At 38.2% G+C, this 19,548-nt stretch overlaps 1 protein-coding gene across 4 annotated transcripts in view; it reads left to right on the top strand.

The window, feature by feature from the left end:
* ROBO1 (roundabout guidance receptor 1) overlaps positions 1–19,548 on the top strand; it is a 440,544-nt gene that overhangs the window by 276,084 nt on the left and 144,912 nt on the right. For all 4 annotated transcript variants that reach the window (XM_073303979.1, XM_073303988.1, XM_073303999.1 and 1 more), the window contains exon 3: positions 10,401–10,558. In XM_073303979.1, the coding sequence (XP_073160080.1) occupies positions 10,401–10,558 (158 nt within the window). The remainder of the gene's footprint in view (positions 1–10,400; positions 10,559–19,548) is intronic.

Raw genomic sequence — 19,548 nt, 5'->3', positions numbered from 1 at the left:
TATAGTATGCTTGGTTTATGCTTGGGGCCCATTGTTGTGGGTCAATACTTACTTTCCACTATTTAAACCACCATAATCCTTACCCTCCCAAAAAAGTGTAAATTGGCCTTCTTGTCAACTTGTCTGTTTATGGTCACAATGAAAAATGTTCTCTTTTGAATATAAAAAGATACAAACAATACAAGAATTCCAAAAGAAGCTTTGTAAAATAAATTAAATTACCAATTTTACAAAAAGAAAGAAAATAGCAACCCTAGATATTAAGCCAAAGTAAGGGCAGTCTTTCCTGTGCTAGATCGTAACATGTAGAATGTGGCGGTATTGGAAGGAATTGCATTTTAGATTCAGTCAATCAAGTTAATAATCAGAGCTGTACTCCTTATCTATTTTCTGTTTTTGTCATCGACCTAAGGGATTTGTCTCTGTATGCAGTCCCTTGCCCCAGGCATCACAGATACTTCGGTGTTTAATTAGGATTCCCACTGTTACAATATGTCTTTTTCAGCACATCAGGTATACATCTTGCAGGGGCTATATCTGCTCCTTATATGACTTCTCATGCATGGCCATTTAATTGGCTCCCAGTTCATCATCTAATTGATTTAAACATTTTGATTTCCACACAGTGGGATAGAACCATCTTATTTGTCCAAAAATCTGTCTGGACAAACTCAAAGCCTCAGTGTTCAAGTAATATCTAAGACCAGACTGACCTGTTGGTTGACTAGGTACTATTGTGTTTTGTCTCCCATCATCTGGAACTTTCTCCCAAGAATCTTACAAAAAGTCCTCTGGGTATTTTTTTTAAGAGTGGGGTTCAAAGTATTTACCCTCTGAATACCCAGAGTATTCAGGGTGGTTGTTCTACAGTGGCATAGATAAGGTATGTTTTAAATTAGTAGGTGTGATGAACTCCTCCTCACCTGTTTCTTTAGGGCATTCTTCATGTAATACTATAGTTAGTTTATATTCCAGCCCTCCCCACAAATACGTACAAATCAATTTTAAATTAGTAGTAGTGTGCATTTATCATAATGCTATATTAAACATTAACAGTATTTTTAGTATTGTTTTCTACTTCTGTTGGGAACTGACAAATTTGCCAGCTGTCATAGCCTCTAATAACTGGGAAGATTTGCCATTACTTAAGCATGTTTATTTACCCTGTGCTTAAAATAAAAAAATAATTTATTAATTGAAAATGATGGCCTAGTTATGGTAACCATGAACAGTACTGATGATTGATAAACAATACATAATATGGTTTGTATTCTTAAGGGTAATGATTTTGGATGTCTGAGTTTTGGAGTGCCTGATTTGAGTCACCTGACTTTGAGTCGCCTTAATGAAGTCTGATTTTCATAAATTTATAAGCACTCATCCTTAGAAAACTAGATCCCTTTAAGTTGTTCCAAGTTGGTCACCCCAAAAATGAGGTACCCAGGCCCGTTTGAAAAATCTGGCTTTGATTTATAAATGCTGTAGTTCTGCCAGATTGTCTAGAAAATTAGTGTGTGTTTGTTCATATTATACATTGCTAATAACAGACCCTAAAACATTGTGAGCTTTTATATCATTCTATGCTAAATAAACTTCGCCACAGCTCTAAGGATTCCATTTTGATTGAGTAAAGGGTTAATTGACCTATACTAGAGCAAGTACTTTTGTATGCTAAACCACAAACTTGTTGCTTGAGCATCTGCACTGTGAAGAAAATTTATTCTTTTGTTGAATAATTGGCGAGTAGGTACATTTCTCAAGGGAGTAGCAATTAAAGCTATTGTACCATTTCCCCAAACTATATGATATATAAAAGCTGAAATAATACAATACATAGAAGCATAACACTTAGGTCTGTAAAGACTTAAAAAACTACTTGTATTTTAAGAAAATAAGTGATCTTACTATATGCACATTATAATTTCTACCAGAATTTTAATGAGGTGTAATTTAAAGTTTAAAAATAAAATGTTGCATGTTATATGAAAGGCTGGAGTGGAAAAGGATATAATTATAGAAGACAGCTCCTAAGTTCGTTCAGCATCAAATTCGAAAGAAAATTAGAGCTCTATTTGAAACTCTTCTTGTATTCATTAACCCTAGAATTTCTTCCATAGAGATACCATGGGTGAAGTGTTTATGAACCAACTGTTTAAACTGAGTTGGTTGGCCACTGTGGTGGCAGAATTGGAAAAAACCTGATATGATGTCTTTTGCTGCTGCAGTATGTTTCAACTTTGACTTTATTAGCCCGAAGAACAGTCTTTAACTAAAACATAAGCTTATACAGTGATCTGGTGGTGACCCTGCTGCTGGCAGTAAAGATTCAGCATGATGATATTTCTAATTCATATTAAGAGAATTAATATGTCTGAATACCAGTCAGATGTTTGTTTTTAAAAAAACTTGAAGTTTGATGTTGTGAACATAGCTTAAAAATTGATATTCTATAACCAAATAAAATAGATTCTCTTGCAGAGAGAGAAATGGTTTTGCAAACCAACTCAGTGTGAGCTCCTAATGCATTGATGTGGCAAAAAGGGCTACCACAATCCTTAGATGTATATAACGGGTGATATTACCTCTGTAGGTAATATTAGTGAGGCCACAGATGGAATTCAGGTGTCCAGTTTTTCAACCTCCTTTTTGAAGTGTGGAGAGGGTTCAAAGAAGACGAGTGGTCCGGAAGACACACCTTTATCAGATATCCGATAGTAGAGTGCTCTCTAGTCCTGCTTCCAACTGCTGGAAGTTGAGGTCAGAAAACTTCAAACTGGAAATAAGATGCACATTTTTAATGAGGATAATTAACTACTAGAACAGATTACTACGTGATGTGGTATTTTTTTCTTCACTTGGGCTTTTTAAATCAACACTCTGTCTAAAGGCATGGTCTAGTACAACGACAAGGTGTTGGACATAAGAAGAATCACTAGGTAAAATGATGTGTTATGTAAGAGATCATACTAGGTAATCATAATGGTCCTTATAATGGTCTTAAAATAATGAATCACTAATCAAACCTTTTCCTTCCATTCCATGTTAACAACCATGTCACACAATTAATTTCAGTGAAGTCACTCCCAATTTATACTGCTGTGAAGAGAAAAAAAAATCCACTGTTACATACTTCAGTATGTCATTTCTTGCAAAATTGGAATGAGATTTTTTTTCCATACACTTGAACAGCTCAAAGGTTTCAAAACTTTACCCCTTCTCATTTCCCTGTGTTTTTGAGGGAATTCTTTTTCCCTTTAATTCTCTGTTACTGAAGGGAACTATCCTTGTAGTTTAGTTTCAAAATATGATATTCCCTGGATTTTTAAATGTCAAACTTTTGGTCAAAATGGGGACAAGTGACTAAATTTAGGTTACTACTATTTAGGATTGTGAAATGCTCTAGACTTCTCTTTGCCAACATACGCAGAGTTTCAAAGGTGCTAACATGTGACCTGGGGATCTCACAACTCTGGTAGTCTTTGGAATTCCTTTGATGCATTGCACCTTATTTGTAGTGACATGCAATGCAATAACATGCAAGACAACAACTTTCAGCCAGATTCACCAAGGAACCTAAACGTGTCTAGCTCAGAGCATGGGAGCAGCCCCATCGAAAAATTGTGTTAAAGTTGTGTGTGCGTTTAAATACCCTTGCTGAACTGAGATCCTGAACTCTGGAGGCACCAATAGGTGCAGCATCTGATTTGAAGTGCTGCGGCACCTGACAAGAGTGATGTCACGATGTATTCAACCCAGTCAGAAATGACACCTTTTGGGGTTCAGCAGGCTGGAAAATTAGCATAGTAAAACATTCAGTAGGTAGGTAGGTAAGTGTGGGGATCATTGCTGGCCCCTAAGAAAGGAAAATGGGGGAAGAGAGAGGTGATTGCTCTCCAACCTAGAGAGTGTCTAAGGGAATGTCCTCGCTGGTAAAAAAGTTGAGTTTTTCACCTCAAAGTAATTAATGTCCATTAGCAATCCAGAGGTAAAAACACAGTGAAGACCAGGCACTTTAGTTTTGCTGTGAAGTAAACAGCCCTATACCCTAGCCAGGGGTTGACCTTGGCAAGTTACTCCCAGTAGAACTTAAAGTGCCTTATCTTCACTGTTTTTTTACTTCAGGTTAGCTAAGACTCGTTAATTACCTAAGGTGAAAAACAGCTTTTTTAGCTGTGAAGACAAATCCTTAAACAAACAAAGATAGATCACATATTGACTACTCACAATGGACTGCTCATAAACAACCTACAAACCAATAACTGTTTGTAGAAATTGTTCCTGAATGATTTTAGATACTGATACATTTGAGAAAATTGCAAGATTCTGGTGCAAAAGTTGAAAACAGATTCAAAATACTCAGGATAAATAATTGATATTGGATTTCTCAATCCTGATTATTATTAATCATTCTTAATGAAGTTATCTGTTTAAAAGTCTTGAGCATTGTACATGTTTACCTTCTAAGAGTAAATAGATTTTCTTAATCTTGCTGTATTTTTTCCCATTAAATTATGCTTGTTTCTGACATTTTATTTCATGTAGTATTTTATCATTCCACATAAGAGGCAAAAAGAAACTACTTTTGGTAATACACATATATACCAGAGTTTTATCAGAAGAAAATGTAAAATGAAGCATTGTTTTCAATGTTACAAGAATAAAAAATAAAACAATGAAGACTTTAAACATCAAATTCATACTTCGACAAGCTTTATAAAAAAGCCATGTTGACACAAAGCAGTGTAATGGATTTTTTAAATTGTATTGTTTGGACATAGTGAAGCTTCTTTTAGCACATTTTTGTCTGAGCTGAGGAAACCTGCTTGTTAGCTGAGATCTGTTTCTTTTCAAAAGCATTGGTAAGGGAGTGACCAATTATTTTAGTGAAGAGAAATTCTCCATGTTAAATTGCCAAATGATTCTTAAATAATCCAAAGCAGACTTCTATTTTTGTAGGAACATAGGATGATGACTTTACAAGGAAAGCAAAATCATATTAATCAGGAATATGGATTATGATTTATATTTTCATAATTTAAAATCAAATTGTGGATTTTGCCACAGTAGAAGGAACTTTTTTTATAGTGTCCACCTTGAAAGAGATGAAGTCATTAGGATCCTTTCTTTTGTTGTTATTGTTAAGAGATATTTTTGCTATAAGTAGAGGACTTGCATACCAAGTAGCATTTCTGAGGGATCACACCTCCCATCTCCTTTGTAATCTATTCCGACCACTGTCTGCCCTTTGGTGGCGGGGGGGGGGGGGGAGGACATATTGGTTGATCCGGGCATCCTGAACCAATCATGGCCCTTTGCCTTACACAGGGCCTATTGATTAGTAGTTCCAATGTAAGGGCCCACTTATTGGCCAGTGGCCTAAGAAGGCTGCATCCTATGTTTGCAAAATAAGCATGAGGTTGGGAAGATTGTCCACCTGCCAAACCATGGATGATGTCCGTTGTTTATAGTTGGTGGTTTTCTGTGATGCTGCAAGTTCTTATCAATTTGTTCTTTGAACTAATTGATCGTAGTTTCTTTTTATTTTTTTCTTCAACTAGGTAACAGTGAATTGCTACAAGCGCACAGGTATTTGTTGATGTGGCTTTGTCACAGTCTTTCTTAAATGGTCACAACACATATATATATTCACCCACATCTTTAATATGTGTTTGCAAATGTTGTAATGGGTAGCTCCAAAAGAGTCAAATTCAAGTCAAATCAGGCTTTAAATGAAGGGAGGTGCTTCCCAGCATGGACCACTTGATGATGAAGCATTACTATGCCATGGGACATTAGTTAAACCCGCCAGTAAAGGATGCTTCCTCTAGTTCTTTGAGAGTAGAGTATTAGCCACTTCAGGTCTGAATCAAATGGCCAGCACTGGGATGACAAATGTCGTTTTGAAGTTTGGACTATAATTAGGAACCACTGGACTATTGTTTAATTTGTTTGGAGGAGGCTATCTACGCTCTAGAAAACAATCTCAGACTCATTTCATTGTGTGAACACCCTACATACCATTTTCGCTATTAATATCACACCCCCCTGCTTAGTGTAACCAGTAAAGCTCTGTGAGTATTTTTTTTGGGGGGGAGGGGGGGGTTGGCTGGCAGTTTCAAAAAATCAGAAAAAAATATTAATTTCAGGTTGACTGGAAAATAATATTTTTCAAAATTTCTAATGAACTAAAAAACAAAATAAAAATGTTGTTTCAAATTAAATGTTTTTCAGGTTTCATTTAACCCAAAATACTACATTACATTTCAAATGTGAGTGTTTTGATTTTATTAAAAATAAAATTTAAGCACATTTCAAAATTAAGTCATTTGAAACTGAAAAATGGAAACATTTTGCTTGGAAAATGTCAAAATGAAACATTTTGATTTTTTTGAAAATTTTTACACAATTTAGTGAAGCTGACATGAATTTGCAAAAGTGTTGCCAAATCTACCTTTTTCACCAAAAAAGATTTGGAATGATTTTTTGGTCCAGCTCTAGTAATCGGAGTAAAGCTTGAGAAGAAAATAATGGGTGATGTCTTTGGGACCTACACAAATATTTTATGCCTCTACTTACTGTGTTGGCTGTCAATAAAAATTTACCCTCAAGTGCTTCCTAATTATGTTTCTTTTGGTTATGCCAGAGGATAGATTCTATACAGGAGGTGTAATTGTTTTGTTGACTACAAAATACAAGATTTTTGGATTTGTCTTGAGACTAGACTTGTCAAAGCAGTTCCTGTCACTGATTAAATTCAACAAGTAACTTCAGAGAACCTCATGCTGTCCAGTGAAGTCAAAGGGAGTTATCTTGCTGTGCAAGGAGCACAGGATTACAGCCGTTGTTTGTTGTATTTAACAAAATGTTGAAGTACAATATGAATGAAAATCACCAATAATGTTTCTTAAATTCTGGCATGTGTTTTTCTTCAAAAAGATTTTACATGTTAATGTATTAAAATTATCTCTCTGTTTCAGTTTAGTCATTTTTTCCCAAATGATTTTATTCTTGGAAATTGAGATGCACATGGTGAAATTTGACCCTTTGATAACTGAAAGCACATATTGTACTGGATTATAAAGTATACTGCTAATATATCTTCAAAAGGAAATGTATTCTCAATTTACAGTGAGCCATGACTGTAAAGGACAGTGAAGAAAAATTGCTTTTTCAGCAAGAGATGAAGTCTTTAAATTTATAACTTTATGCAAGATTGCCAGGACCTGAGGCAAAACTGGAGTATGTATCTACTTTACAGCTGCAAAAATAATTACATGACCGCTATCTGTGAAGTAATCTTTAATGGATTACTTTTTGTTAGCTTTTCATTATGTAATGTTAGAGCCAAAATAATTCATAGCAAATGGAAAAAAATATTTTGATGTTTCTATGGCCTGGACCTTTGATGTCCTCCTAAGGTATTTTATTATGTGTTGGTTAATTTGTGAAAAGGTTTCAGTTTACAGAGAAGGTACTGCACTTGTAAAGCTGATCTAAGCCTAACAAATGTAGAAAATTACTCAAGTAATTTGCTTTTATTAGGCAAGTATTGGACTTCTTTGTTGCTTCAAAGGTGCTAAAAGCCATCCAAGGTGCTATGTAATAGGTTTTCATCTTAGATTTATGAGCTCCTCCAGACTTGAGAAGCACTTAAGGTTTGTCAAGATCATTTCACTTGATTTTTTTTTATTTTACAGCACATACGTTTAACTATCTCTTCACTTTATACTAGTGATATAGTTTTGGGAACTAAAAAAAGCCTCCATACTGAGATGCTTAGTACAGATCTTATATTACCTCTCAGAAAAGATATATTGGAATTGGAAAAGATTCAGAAAAGGGCAACAAAAATTAGGGGTATGAGGAGAGATTAATAAGATTGGGATTTTTCATCTTGGAAAAGAGATGACTAAGGGGAAGGTATGATAGAGGTCTATACAATCATGACTACGGTGGAGAAAGTAAATAAAGAAGTGTTATTTACTCCTTCTCAAAACACAAGAACTAGGGGTCACCAAATGTATTTAATAGGCAGCAAGTTTAAAACAAACAAAAGGAAGTATTTCTTCACACAATGCACAGTCAACCTGTGGATCTCTTTGCCAGAGGCTGTTGTCAAGGCCAAGACTATAACAGGGTTCAAAAAAGAACTAGGTAAGTTCATGGGGGATAGGTCCATCAATAGCTATTACCCAGGATGGGCAGGGATGGTGCCCCTAGGCTCTGTTTGCCAGAAGCTCAGGAATGGGCTACAGGGGATGGATCATTTGATGGTTACCTGTTCTGATCATTCCATCTGGGGCACCTGGCGTTGGCCACTGTCGGAAGACAAGATACTGGGCTAGATGGACCTTTTGATCTGACACAGTATGGCCGTTCTTATGTAATAGAACTTTGGTATAGCAAATTAACTCTTCTGCATTTTCATACCTTGTTGTTAATAAGGGCTATAAGTTAGTTTTAATTTAAAAATTGTGTAACTTTTTGTTTCTATTGCCTTATGGTCCTTTCTTTGGAGTGGTGGAAAAAAAAGCAGGTTCTAAAATGAAAAGTGACAGAGGTCCAGATTCACCTCCCATTAAAATAATGGCAAAAATTCTCATTGATTTCAGCAGTAACAATATCCAGCCCTAGTCCATTACACTGCACATCTAGTGTGTACAGAAGGTTTTGGGTTTTGTAGGATTTTAAGAGTGAATGCTAAACAGCTTCCGAACTCCTACTTGCCACATTCAACCCATCATACACATTCAGCTTTTACACTATGCTAATAGACATTTTGGTGCTTCCATAACCTAGTTCTGATTGGTGGAAATTCAAATAAAAATAATCAGGGTGTTATGAGGGGCAAAGAAGAGAAGAGGTGGCAGTAAAAGCAACTGAACTTACTGAAGGTTTACCATCATAAAAGTTGTTGGGAGTTGGAGAGGAGATAACGAGCTGCTCTAGAATATCAATCCTTGAATTGCCATTTTGGACAAATAAAAATGACCTGTTCTTCCCCTGAAAACAGATAGCTGTAACCTGGGTGAATTTTTATGTAGAAAAATTGTGACACTGTTTCTAAGTCCACAAAGAGAAAATATCTGTTTTAGCTGAACCTTATGGGAAAGGGTTCTATCGATTTAGGCCAAGTATGCTTTCTTGGTTCAGACTGACGAACACGGTAGTAATATCTCTTTGGAAATCCACTTTCTAGACTAGATAAGACTTTGACAACAGAACAGATTCAGCCAATAGATTTTATTGTTTTCTCCTTTAAACAAACTGTCAATCAAATCTGAAAAGCCAACTAAAAACACTAGCCATTCTTTGCTTCTCCATCCCTGAGCATACTACGCAGAGGAGGAAAGCAGCTATGTGATCTGTCTTCCCATTTACCCTCACTCTACTGGATATAGTCATCATGGTCCACTCATTAAAAGCTCTGTGAAGCCTGAGAGTGCTCAAGAAAGCAATGTAACCAGAATGCCTTCCCCTTCAATTCTCTCCTCCATACACACACTAACACCAGAGTATAAAACATGATTAGTAAATGCTGCATGAAGTAGCATTAATTAATCCTATACTCTCTGTAAAGTCACTCAAGGTGTCACAGAGCCTAAGTCCTAGGTGGTAACCAATGGCAACATATCTGGGATTCATGGGTTTTGGTGCATGGATTTCTGCAGATCCTTCTTTAGGCTTGTCTACACTGCCCACAGTTCAGACTGTGGGAGTGTGAATAGCAGGGCATGCTAAAGTGCTGCATTGTAACTTCCCTGTGTGGACACTCTGATCACAAACTAAAGAGGACTGTACATTAACACGAACTAGGAATCTTTTAGTTTGCACCCACAGCATCCACACACAGAAGTTACAGCACAGCACTTTGGTGCACACTACTGTTCACACACCTATGTTCTGAACTGCGGCGCATTGTAGACATAGCCTTGAGGTCCTGTCCTCTGTTGACACTAGATTACTTCAAATAGAGTGGAACAAATCCACTGTCACTGCCACAGAGTTCTTTGGTTTTAACGTGCTTTTGCATAACATTGACTTTGGAAAGTATGCTGAAACTGTGTTAGTTGGAATGAGTTTTAAAAATGACTTCACCAAATATGGATATTCACCAGTATGGATAGGGCTTAAGGTAATGGGGAGAGCTGCCAGTGCAGAAAAAAACATCATTGGAGATATTTAAGTTTAGATTAGACCTAACACCTATCTATCGTAGTTCAAGAAGAGTATTATTCACTGGAGAGCTCCTTGGTAGCCTAAATCATTGCATGATTTAATTGTTTACAGCCCTAACAAAAACAATGACTTGTTAAAGTGGCCATTAGAAGCCAAAGGCCTTTGCTGTCTAGTGTGCACTGATGTGTCAGTAATGACTTTTTTTGTCTTTACTCTTTCAGTATTACGAGATGACTTCAGACAGAACCCTTCGGATGTAATGGTAGCCGTGGGTGAACCTGCCGTGATGGAATGCCAACCCCCAAGAGGTCATCCAGAACCCACTATTTCATGGAAAAAAGATGGGTCCCCACTGGATGACAAAGATGAACGAATTACAGTGAGTGTAAAAACCTGACATTTGAGAATACTTATCCCCTTTCCATTCACATAATTCCTCAGTGAACAACACTTATCTACCCATTTTCAGTGTGCTGAGCTGCAGTACTTCAGCCCCTCTGCACTCCTGCCCCTCTGTTGCCTCTCCTAAATGTTGCATCTCATTTGCACAAAGCTGGAAATGTATTCTGTCTAACTTCAGACATACCCTGTCTAACTGTGGGCTTTGCATGTCTATTTGTTGGAATGATCATGTGCAACACACTTCATCCCCCTGCTTGAGAGGAGAGCTGGCCAGAGAATGAAAATCCCTTCCTAAGAAAAATGTTGCATTTTTGCAAACAATTTTCATTCTGAACTGGGATTAAATGCCAAAACCAGAATATTTTTCATGAGAAGGGAACTTGCAAAGTGAGACTGACACGACTCTTCTAGTCTGGATGCCAGAGAAGTTAAGTTCCCCATCTCTCTGCTTCTGTGGGTGCCAGACTTGTGAGAAGGCTGGGAGGCTGAGTCTCTGCGTTCTGTACCACTCAGGCTGCCAGAGCTGAGAGGCTGGTGTCTAAGTGACCTCACCATGGTAGCTCACCTAGATACTTGCATCAGTTTCAGTCTCTGCAGGTGGACAGCCAGGGAGCTGCCATTTTGATTTGCCCAGTGGAAAATTGAAAATTTTCAACAAAACTCAAATTTTCCTGTGGAAAATTTCAGTTTTCAGAAAAAGATATTTTTGTCAAAAAAATCCTTCTAAAGGAAATGTCTGACCAGTTCCACTTGAGAATTATGTTGCAATCTGTAGCTTGTGAAAATAAAATTGATCACATTTTCCACTGTCACATAATCTTTCTCTCTTTTGATTACTATTGGTATCTAGGCTCCATAGTGTTTTCTTTCAAGCTAAGTAATACTTCAGTTGTAAAGGTGAACCATTAGTAGTGTAGGTGAACCATTTTTTAAATTCCTTTGAAATGTCTCTGCTATACTTCCCACAGCAGAGTTATGGAATGGATTAGAAAGTATAATAAGGCTTTTGGGACAAAATCATATTTCTTTAGGGAGATAATAGCTTATTTTGCTTTCTAGAGGTAAGCTCTCTTCTCATTAGAAGTGTTTTCATATGCCTGTGTAGGCTGAAGCTTGCAATGCATGGGTTATTCTCGAGTATGGTAAAAGCAAATCAGAAAGCTATCATTCTTTTAATTTTGACATGCAAAACCATAAACAATTGAGCCTAACTGGCTTTTACTAATACTAATGCATAAAGAGTTCAAAAACCATTTATATGCTGCGAAGACATCACTCTGTATGGTTGGAAATAGCAACATCTGAAAATGTACTTATAAGATCATCTCTGCATTGTGTGAATTACTACTGTTAAGCTGATGTAAAAAAATGGAGATATGCTGTTTATACCTTAAACACCTGCTGAAATGAATGACTACTGTAGGAAATGAACACACAAAACCCCAGCAACTAAGGTTCAAAATGACTGCTCCTTTTTGAGATCTAAATTGTTTGTTTTGTTTTTCTTCTGTATTTAGTACCATAGATATACAAACCATGAAACAGCTGTTTATGATGATGGATGTTTTTCAACCACATAACTATAAAATTAAAAATACTTTATAGAAACCTGGGCTAGATTCACAAAAGGACTTATATGTCTAACTGCCACTTTGTGCCTGAATCCCAGACTCAGGCCCCACTGGGATTCATAACCCACCCCCGGTCAGCTGCAGCCAAATCCTGTAGGTCCCTAAAATGTTTGCATTTAAAGTTCCCTATGTTTCTGCCTCTGAGCCTGTGCATTGCTGCACCAGGCCAGGTTCCTGACACCTAAATCTCAAGAGTGAAAACCTAACTGGGGGAAGATAGGTATTCCTGTGCCTGATTCGTCTACGGTCCCAATCTGGTAAGTGCGTTCAGGCTTTGTCTACTGTAGATGAAACCCTGTAGATGAGCTTACACAAAATGGCGAGGGGTTGGGGGTGGAGGAGCCCTTGACACCTCCCATTGATTAGCTTAGGTGAGAAGCCACCTAGCATGCTGGCTTTAATGCAGCGTTTCTCAAATGTGGCCACTGTGGCTGCATGCAGCCACCAGGGTATTTTTTCTTCAGCCACTACAGCCTCCTGGGTGGAGATGGAGATGTGGGTGGGGCAAAGCAGCAGACCCTCCTTGCAGCGCCCAGCTGTTGCTCCTGGATGCCTTGGTGTTTGCTGGTACCGCCAGCAGGAGATCAGAGGCCTGCACCACGCAGCCTCCTGGGGGCTCTGGGCAGCACCTCTGCAGTCACATGGGGCCAGTGTGTGTACTCAATGGGATTCAGGCTCTGGGCTCCAGCTCTGGGCTTCAGCCCAGGCCAGCGGAGCTCAGTTTTGAAAAAAATTCAGAGCAGCCACCAGCAAGGGTTGGTGGCCACACCCTGAGGCCACCAAAAAAATTGTTCTGAGAACCCCTGCTTTAGTGAATCCCATTCTAAGGCACCTGTCTCTCCCCAGTCATTGTATAGGGAGTCTAGGTACCTAACTAAGGCTTTGTGAATTGCGGTGATTTTCTAGGCACCTGAAAGTTAGGTGTGGCAACACTTACTGTCAGCACACCTAGGTTTCTTTGTGACTCTAGCCCCATGTTTATTAGTTGTTTCAAAAGAAATCCCCTTAACTTAAAATGTGTGTTTGCATTTCCTTGCAGTGTACAGTCTATTGAATTTAGGTAAGCAGAAGATTAAAGCAATATTAGGTATCTCTGTGAAATGCATTCTAAGCGTGTATTGTTTATTGCTACCATTCATTCTGTTGTAGGAATTTCGGTGTTGTTTAATGTGGTGCATTTTCTTGTTGCACTTTAGAAGTGCAGTTCACCCACCCGTGAGAACAAAGATACACCCAGAACAAAGGAAACATACATTAATTGGCAACACCATCTGTATATTTGATTATCTTAAATCTGTGCTTGTTGTGGATGAATAGCACCTAAGTTTGTTTTTGCTTTGTGATGATTATATACTGTGCCTATTTAACTAGCATTCTTCCATCACTCCACCTGACAGAATCATTTTGTATTTTCAGTTTGCTTTTTCTAAAAACAAACAAACAAGAAACGGGATTTGATGTAGGTCTAGGAATAAACTTGATTAGATACTGCCTTGTGCTGAAATGCTCATTTTGTATTCAGAGGTATAAATTAATGTTGCTGAGATGGCAAACTCCACTGAATGAATTTACATCATATTTACCAGGCATTGTCTTAACCAGCACTATTAATAACATGGCATCTTTCTCATATAGGCAAGAGGTTGAAACTACATTATAATTCAGATTCCCATTTCTATACAGCTGTAAAGGAGTCTTGACAAAAAGGATAAATACACATTCAGTCATATGTCTTAGCAGCTTTGCAGTAACAATGGATATTTTCTTTCTTTTTTCGTGCTATTTTGGAGACAAAGGAGAATGGGACCAGGAACGGACAGCATGCTAAATGAGAGAAGTAAAAGATTTGGAAAACTTAATTTAGTGAGGTACATATAAACCAGAATTCCTTATGTAGCATTATTTCATCCAAGAACAGAGTCAGAAAGGATGAAGCCATTAAGATGACTAAAATAATGGCGAAGGAATAGGTTTGAAAGCAACATCTGAACACACATTTGTCAGGTTTAATTGGCCGCTTCTTACCTGGCATCTTATATTTGTGCTTCCACACATGTTGGGTGAAGTCCTGGATCCACTGAAGTCAATGGCCAAACTTCCATTTCACCCATTAAAATTTCGCCCATTAAACTTTAGAAGATTGGGATTACCTGCCACTTTTAAACACAGTGAAATTGCAGGCACATGGAAGCCAAAGGGTAAAATAGGTGGATGTGTGTGTGTATAAAGCTTATTAACTTGAGAACTTACTGAAACACTGATAGTAGTGGCTCCATAGTTAAGTTTATGTCAAATTTTTGATATTGACAAGACTTTCAGAATTTAATAGCTTAAATCTCTTGCCATTTTAGGAGAACTAGAAGTGGGAAATACTGTTGCAGCATCTGAATTTTTGAAGTCATGGTATGTGCTGATAAGTGATTAAGATATAAACAGTCAAAAAAAATCACACTTTTTTTGGTTTGTGGGTTGGTTCATGTCACCCAGATGGACTGCCTCCAGAGAAGTCTTGACCCATGAAACAATCCACTTATTAAATTCCTCCAGAATCTGAAGAATTCTTTCTCTTTAATAACAACAGTGCCAGGCCTGGGCTGGTTAGTGTGAGACTTCACAGCCAGCAACTCATATGAGGTTTGTGGGCGATGAAAGGTGAATAGGGAACACAGGCAGTAGTTTGGCTCCTGAGACAGAATCGAACGCAAAAGACTGAGACACCCTACAGCCCTGTAGTGCAGATTCTGTTGAGTTTGTATTTGCACGGCTTAATTTAAATCTAATTTTTGAAGAAAAACAAAACAAAACAGTTAAACTAGATCCAGGTTAAGGTACAACTTCCTGTAGAGCACAATAAACAGAAAATATTCTTTTGTCCCGATAGAATTAAGGATTAATTACATTCCTTATGTAACACAAGAAAAATTGATGTTAGTAACCTTTGCATAATTTTGTCCATTTGTGTGGTGAGTAAATAGGTATTACAGTGAAATAATAATACAAGTTTATCAAGTCATGAAGTATAGTAAATGGAGCAAATATGAAAAAGATAAGGGTAGACTGAGCTATCAATGATTAATTATAAAAACAGACATCAACATTGACCACAAATGTATTGGACTCTGCAGTTTCTGGCTCAGGTCAGCCTCTGTGTAGGCTGATCACTGTACACGTTTTGTGTGTGTGTGTGTGTGTGAAAAATCACAGTCTAAACATTTTGCTTACTTTATAAAGAAATATGACCAAAAGCAATTGTCTGAATATTAAAGCTAATCATGATTTCCCTCAAGTGTATTCTTTACTGAGTTGTCTAAAAGCATCTGCTTATAAATCTGGTTAATCCATGTTTGTGTCTTCTGAATTGCATGTCTAATGTGTGGGGCAAATATTGATCTTTAATTTGTTGCATCAAAAAATGTTTGTCATGGTGTCAGAGCAAAACTGGTGATGTTTTTCCCTATAAGGGACTTCTTGGAAATCAAAAATCCTTCCTGTATCATTGGAGAGCCTAATAGCTAAACTTAAATACAGCTAGGTAAATAGATGTGGTTTCACTTTCTGAACACTTTTAAAATACAATTTCCTTTTCCAAAGTTTGTCTTCACAAACATTCCTTGTGATTTTAGGAGAAACTATGTAAGCACCAGGATTTGAACACACACAATCATCTTATGACTAAAATCCTCACCCCTGCCCTATCCCTTGGATAGGGAAGTGCTGTATCCTTGTTTTACCAGTGGGGAGCCAAAGAACAGAGAAACTTAAGCGTAGGCATAGTTTCACTTCTATATTTGGGCGGGCAGCACCAGTGAGGCCAATGAGGCTGCGTGTGGGGGGGGGGGGGCAAATTCCATGCCTGCCTGAGACTTGCAATTTGGGGGGCAATGCCTTTGCCCTCCCCCAGACTATGCCCAGGAGACTAAATGACTACCCAAGGTCACACAGAAAGTCTGTGGAAGAGTAGGCTTTTGAACCCAAGTCTCCTGAGTCCAAGGAAGTGCCTTCACCACTGGCCCATGTTTCTTTTTGCTAACAAAACAATTCAGTTTACATCAAAATAGAACATTTTTACTCTGAACTAAGAGTGTCCACACAGACTTGCACCAAAATAACTAAAACTGTGAATTACAAACTATTTTGGTCCCAGTTTCCTTACAGATGAGCTCTTTTACCCATTAGGTTGTTTTTTTCTGTCAGTAGCAGTTCCTCCTTAATTTATTAAGCCTCACTAAAGCACAGTGAAGTAGGGGTGAGTCTTATTATCACTTTTTTTCATATGGTAAAACGTACGCAGAGAGGTTACTCGGTTGTACAAGCCCCCAAACAGGTCTGTTTCAGATCCAGGATTAGAGGTCAAGATTTTCCAGCGTCCGTTCATTTCCCACAACCCCTAGCCCAAGCCTCAGAAACACCCCTTAATTGTTCACATGAAATAAGAACGTGGATGGTGGAAAAAAGAGGGAACACTGAACATAAAAAATGTAATATGAAGAATTCCTTTACTTATGCATGAAAGGGGATGGTAATACGTTAAAATACCTTTGTAATTGATTTTTAAAAAGCAGAGCTCTTTTATTGAAATTTGGGTGCAATACTGTGAATCCAGTTTTTCCCCTTTCATATTAACTCTTGTCTGTCATTTTTCCTGAATCATCCTCGTTTGAGTTTTTGAAAGAAAAACTTTGAGATCTTATTCATCTTTCTATGTTCAAGATTCTCAGCTTTTAAGATCAAAGTTACAGGATGAATAATGCATACAAGTTTTCCATCCCCTTTGTGTGTGGCTGCCTTGTAACATAAACATTTTTTAATGACAAACTCTTGTTTTAGATAAGTTGTAACTTGAATTCTCTATTGTTGTTTTTATCTGACCCTTCGATAGCATATCAGAGGGATGAAACATTCTGTGTGTTTTGAAAAATATTATTTTTCCATAACTGAGTGATGAAATCCTGATAGTATGTAAAAATATGCTGCTGTGGAATGAATGATTCCATCAAAGCTACCATCCACTCAGAAACATTTTGTTTGTTTGCCACAGTATTCGTGTTAATTAATTAGATTACTGGAAAAGAGCCCTATGAATAATGTTTTGAGACTATTCACAGCATCATTGCTTAAACAGGAACAAAAATATATGAAGTAGCTGGATCCTAAGGTGATCTTTGTCATAACAACAACAAGAAAACATTATGAATATCAGTAAAAATAGATCAGTTTCTAATGTAGGGATCGGGGGGGAAGAAAAGGCAGAAATTACTCCCATCTTTATCCAGAGGAGCCTTTCCTTCAGAAGATAAATTGCAGTCAGGAAAGGGGCATCAAGGAGGAGGAAACAAATAGATGGAGTAGAGTTTGTCCTTGTCTGTTTTGGCAGTAATGCTTTTAACCTGTTAAGTGCTAGGTTTCTGATACTGAGTGTTCCCTTAGGCTAAGTTTCTAAAACACTATTAGGGTGCAATATTGTATTTATGCTGTGTGTACATGTCTCCTTTCCTTCACTCTCTCCCCTGTCAGTTCTTTCTCCCCCTCCCTCCTATCTTTTTATTCATTTCTTTAGAAATTATTTTCGGGAAGTTCTATTACCTGTGTTATGCAGGAGGTGAGACTAGATGACAGTGGTTACTTGTGGCCTTGAAGTCTATGAATCTGTGAATCTATTAGCGCCCAGAAACGTGTACGTAGTTTAGGGACTAGCCCCCAGTCCGAAGAACTTGTATTTCAGTGGTCTGGTCCTGCAAATGCTTACTCACTGAATAATGAAAACATTCACATGCAGAAGTGCTTGTGGGTTTAAGTCCTAAGTACATTAACAAACAAAGGAATGGGGCAAAGGAAATCACAAGCAAGTATTTTATTTCATCTTAATTAATTAATTTATTTATTTAGAAGGGCTTAAAGGGCAGGCATCAGTTGCAGATATACAACCATTTCCTGTTCTCCTGGTGCCTGTCTTCTCTTCCCTGCCTCACTATTTCCTTGCATCCTTCCTCCTAAGTCCCCCTCACATATACTTCCTGAAATGCCTGGCCCCTCTCTCCTCTCCATATCTTCCTTCCTCTGCTGATCGATACTTTTATTGTCTGCTTTCCTTGAGGATCAATGTTAATGATTTACACTTCTTCTTACATTTTTAACATTGCTTCTGCTGAAAATATTACGAAGGTTATGTCTGTTAATTTGTCACCCAATATGGATGGTGGTAGATTAATGATTTTGCCACCCCTAGGCCCAGAAATAATTGCTGCCCCCCAGCTCACCTCCGCTCCGCCTCCACCTCCTCCCTTGAGCCGCCGCCGGGTCCTGCTTCTCTCCGCTCCCTGCCAGTGCTTGTGTGCGAAAAAGCTTCGCGAAGGAGGCAGGGAAGGGGGGGGCGGAACACAGCGCGCTCAGGAGAGGAGGCAGGGCTGGGGTGGGGATTTGAGGAAGGGAAACAACAGGGGCAGGAAGGGGCTAGAGAATGGGGGCGGGGAAGAGGTGGAGTTGGGGCAGGGCCGGGGGCGGAGGGCAAGAGCCAGCACCGGGGGAAGCAGCCTCTAGCTGCTATTATAAATTTCCCACCCCTGCAAATTTGCCGCCCTAGGCCTAGGCCTTGTTGGCCTGGGCATTAATATGCAGCTGAATGTAGAGGAATTTAAAGACTGGAAAATAGTTTGGGATCAAACAAATAACAGTGAAGGTAGAGGAGGATGTTTCAAATCCTGCTGCTACATCTTCCATTATGTTTCCAAGATCTGACATCATCTTTCTGTCCACAATGCTAAAGCTCTAGTTGAGAGTCATCATTATCTCTCATTTTTTGCCATCAGTTTGGGCAATAACTACCTTAATGCTTGTGTGGTCTGATATTCATTTTCCTCTTCCTGTCTCCCCTTTCTTGTTACATCTTGTCTCAAATTAGTCCTTAAGCTCCTCAGGGCAGAGTTGACTTTTCTTCCACATTTCTATAGTATTTACCTCAAGTAGACTCCAATCCTGATTTGAGCCTCTAGGTGCTACCTCAATGCAGCTAAAAATAATGGTTGGGATTTTCAAAGAAGCTAAAGGGAATTAGGGTTGAAAATCTGAGCCAATAATAATAATGTTCTCCCCCTGCTGGTTTGCCTTTTTAAATTTTCTCCTGATTCTTATGATCAACTTTCTTTGACAGTTTAGTGGAGGGAAGGTAACTTTCTTGCAGTACTTTGGCACATTTTTTAAACAGGTACATATCAGTCTTAGATATTATTTCTGAATCTTACTCAGTAGAAAGAATTGCCACCATATTTAAATGCTCCGTTGTTCACTCTGAGCTTAATCAACAGGTTGTTGCATAATTTCGGACATGATAATTTCGGGC

Source organism: Lepidochelys kempii, chromosome 1, assembly GCF_965140265.1.
Source record: "Lepidochelys kempii isolate rLepKem1 chromosome 1, rLepKem1.hap2, whole genome shotgun sequence".
Taxonomy (NCBI): domain Eukaryota; kingdom Metazoa; phylum Chordata; order Testudines; family Cheloniidae; genus Lepidochelys; species Lepidochelys kempii.
The sequence above is the reverse complement of the archived record's forward strand: the minus strand, read 5'-3'. Positions and strand labels throughout refer to the sequence as shown.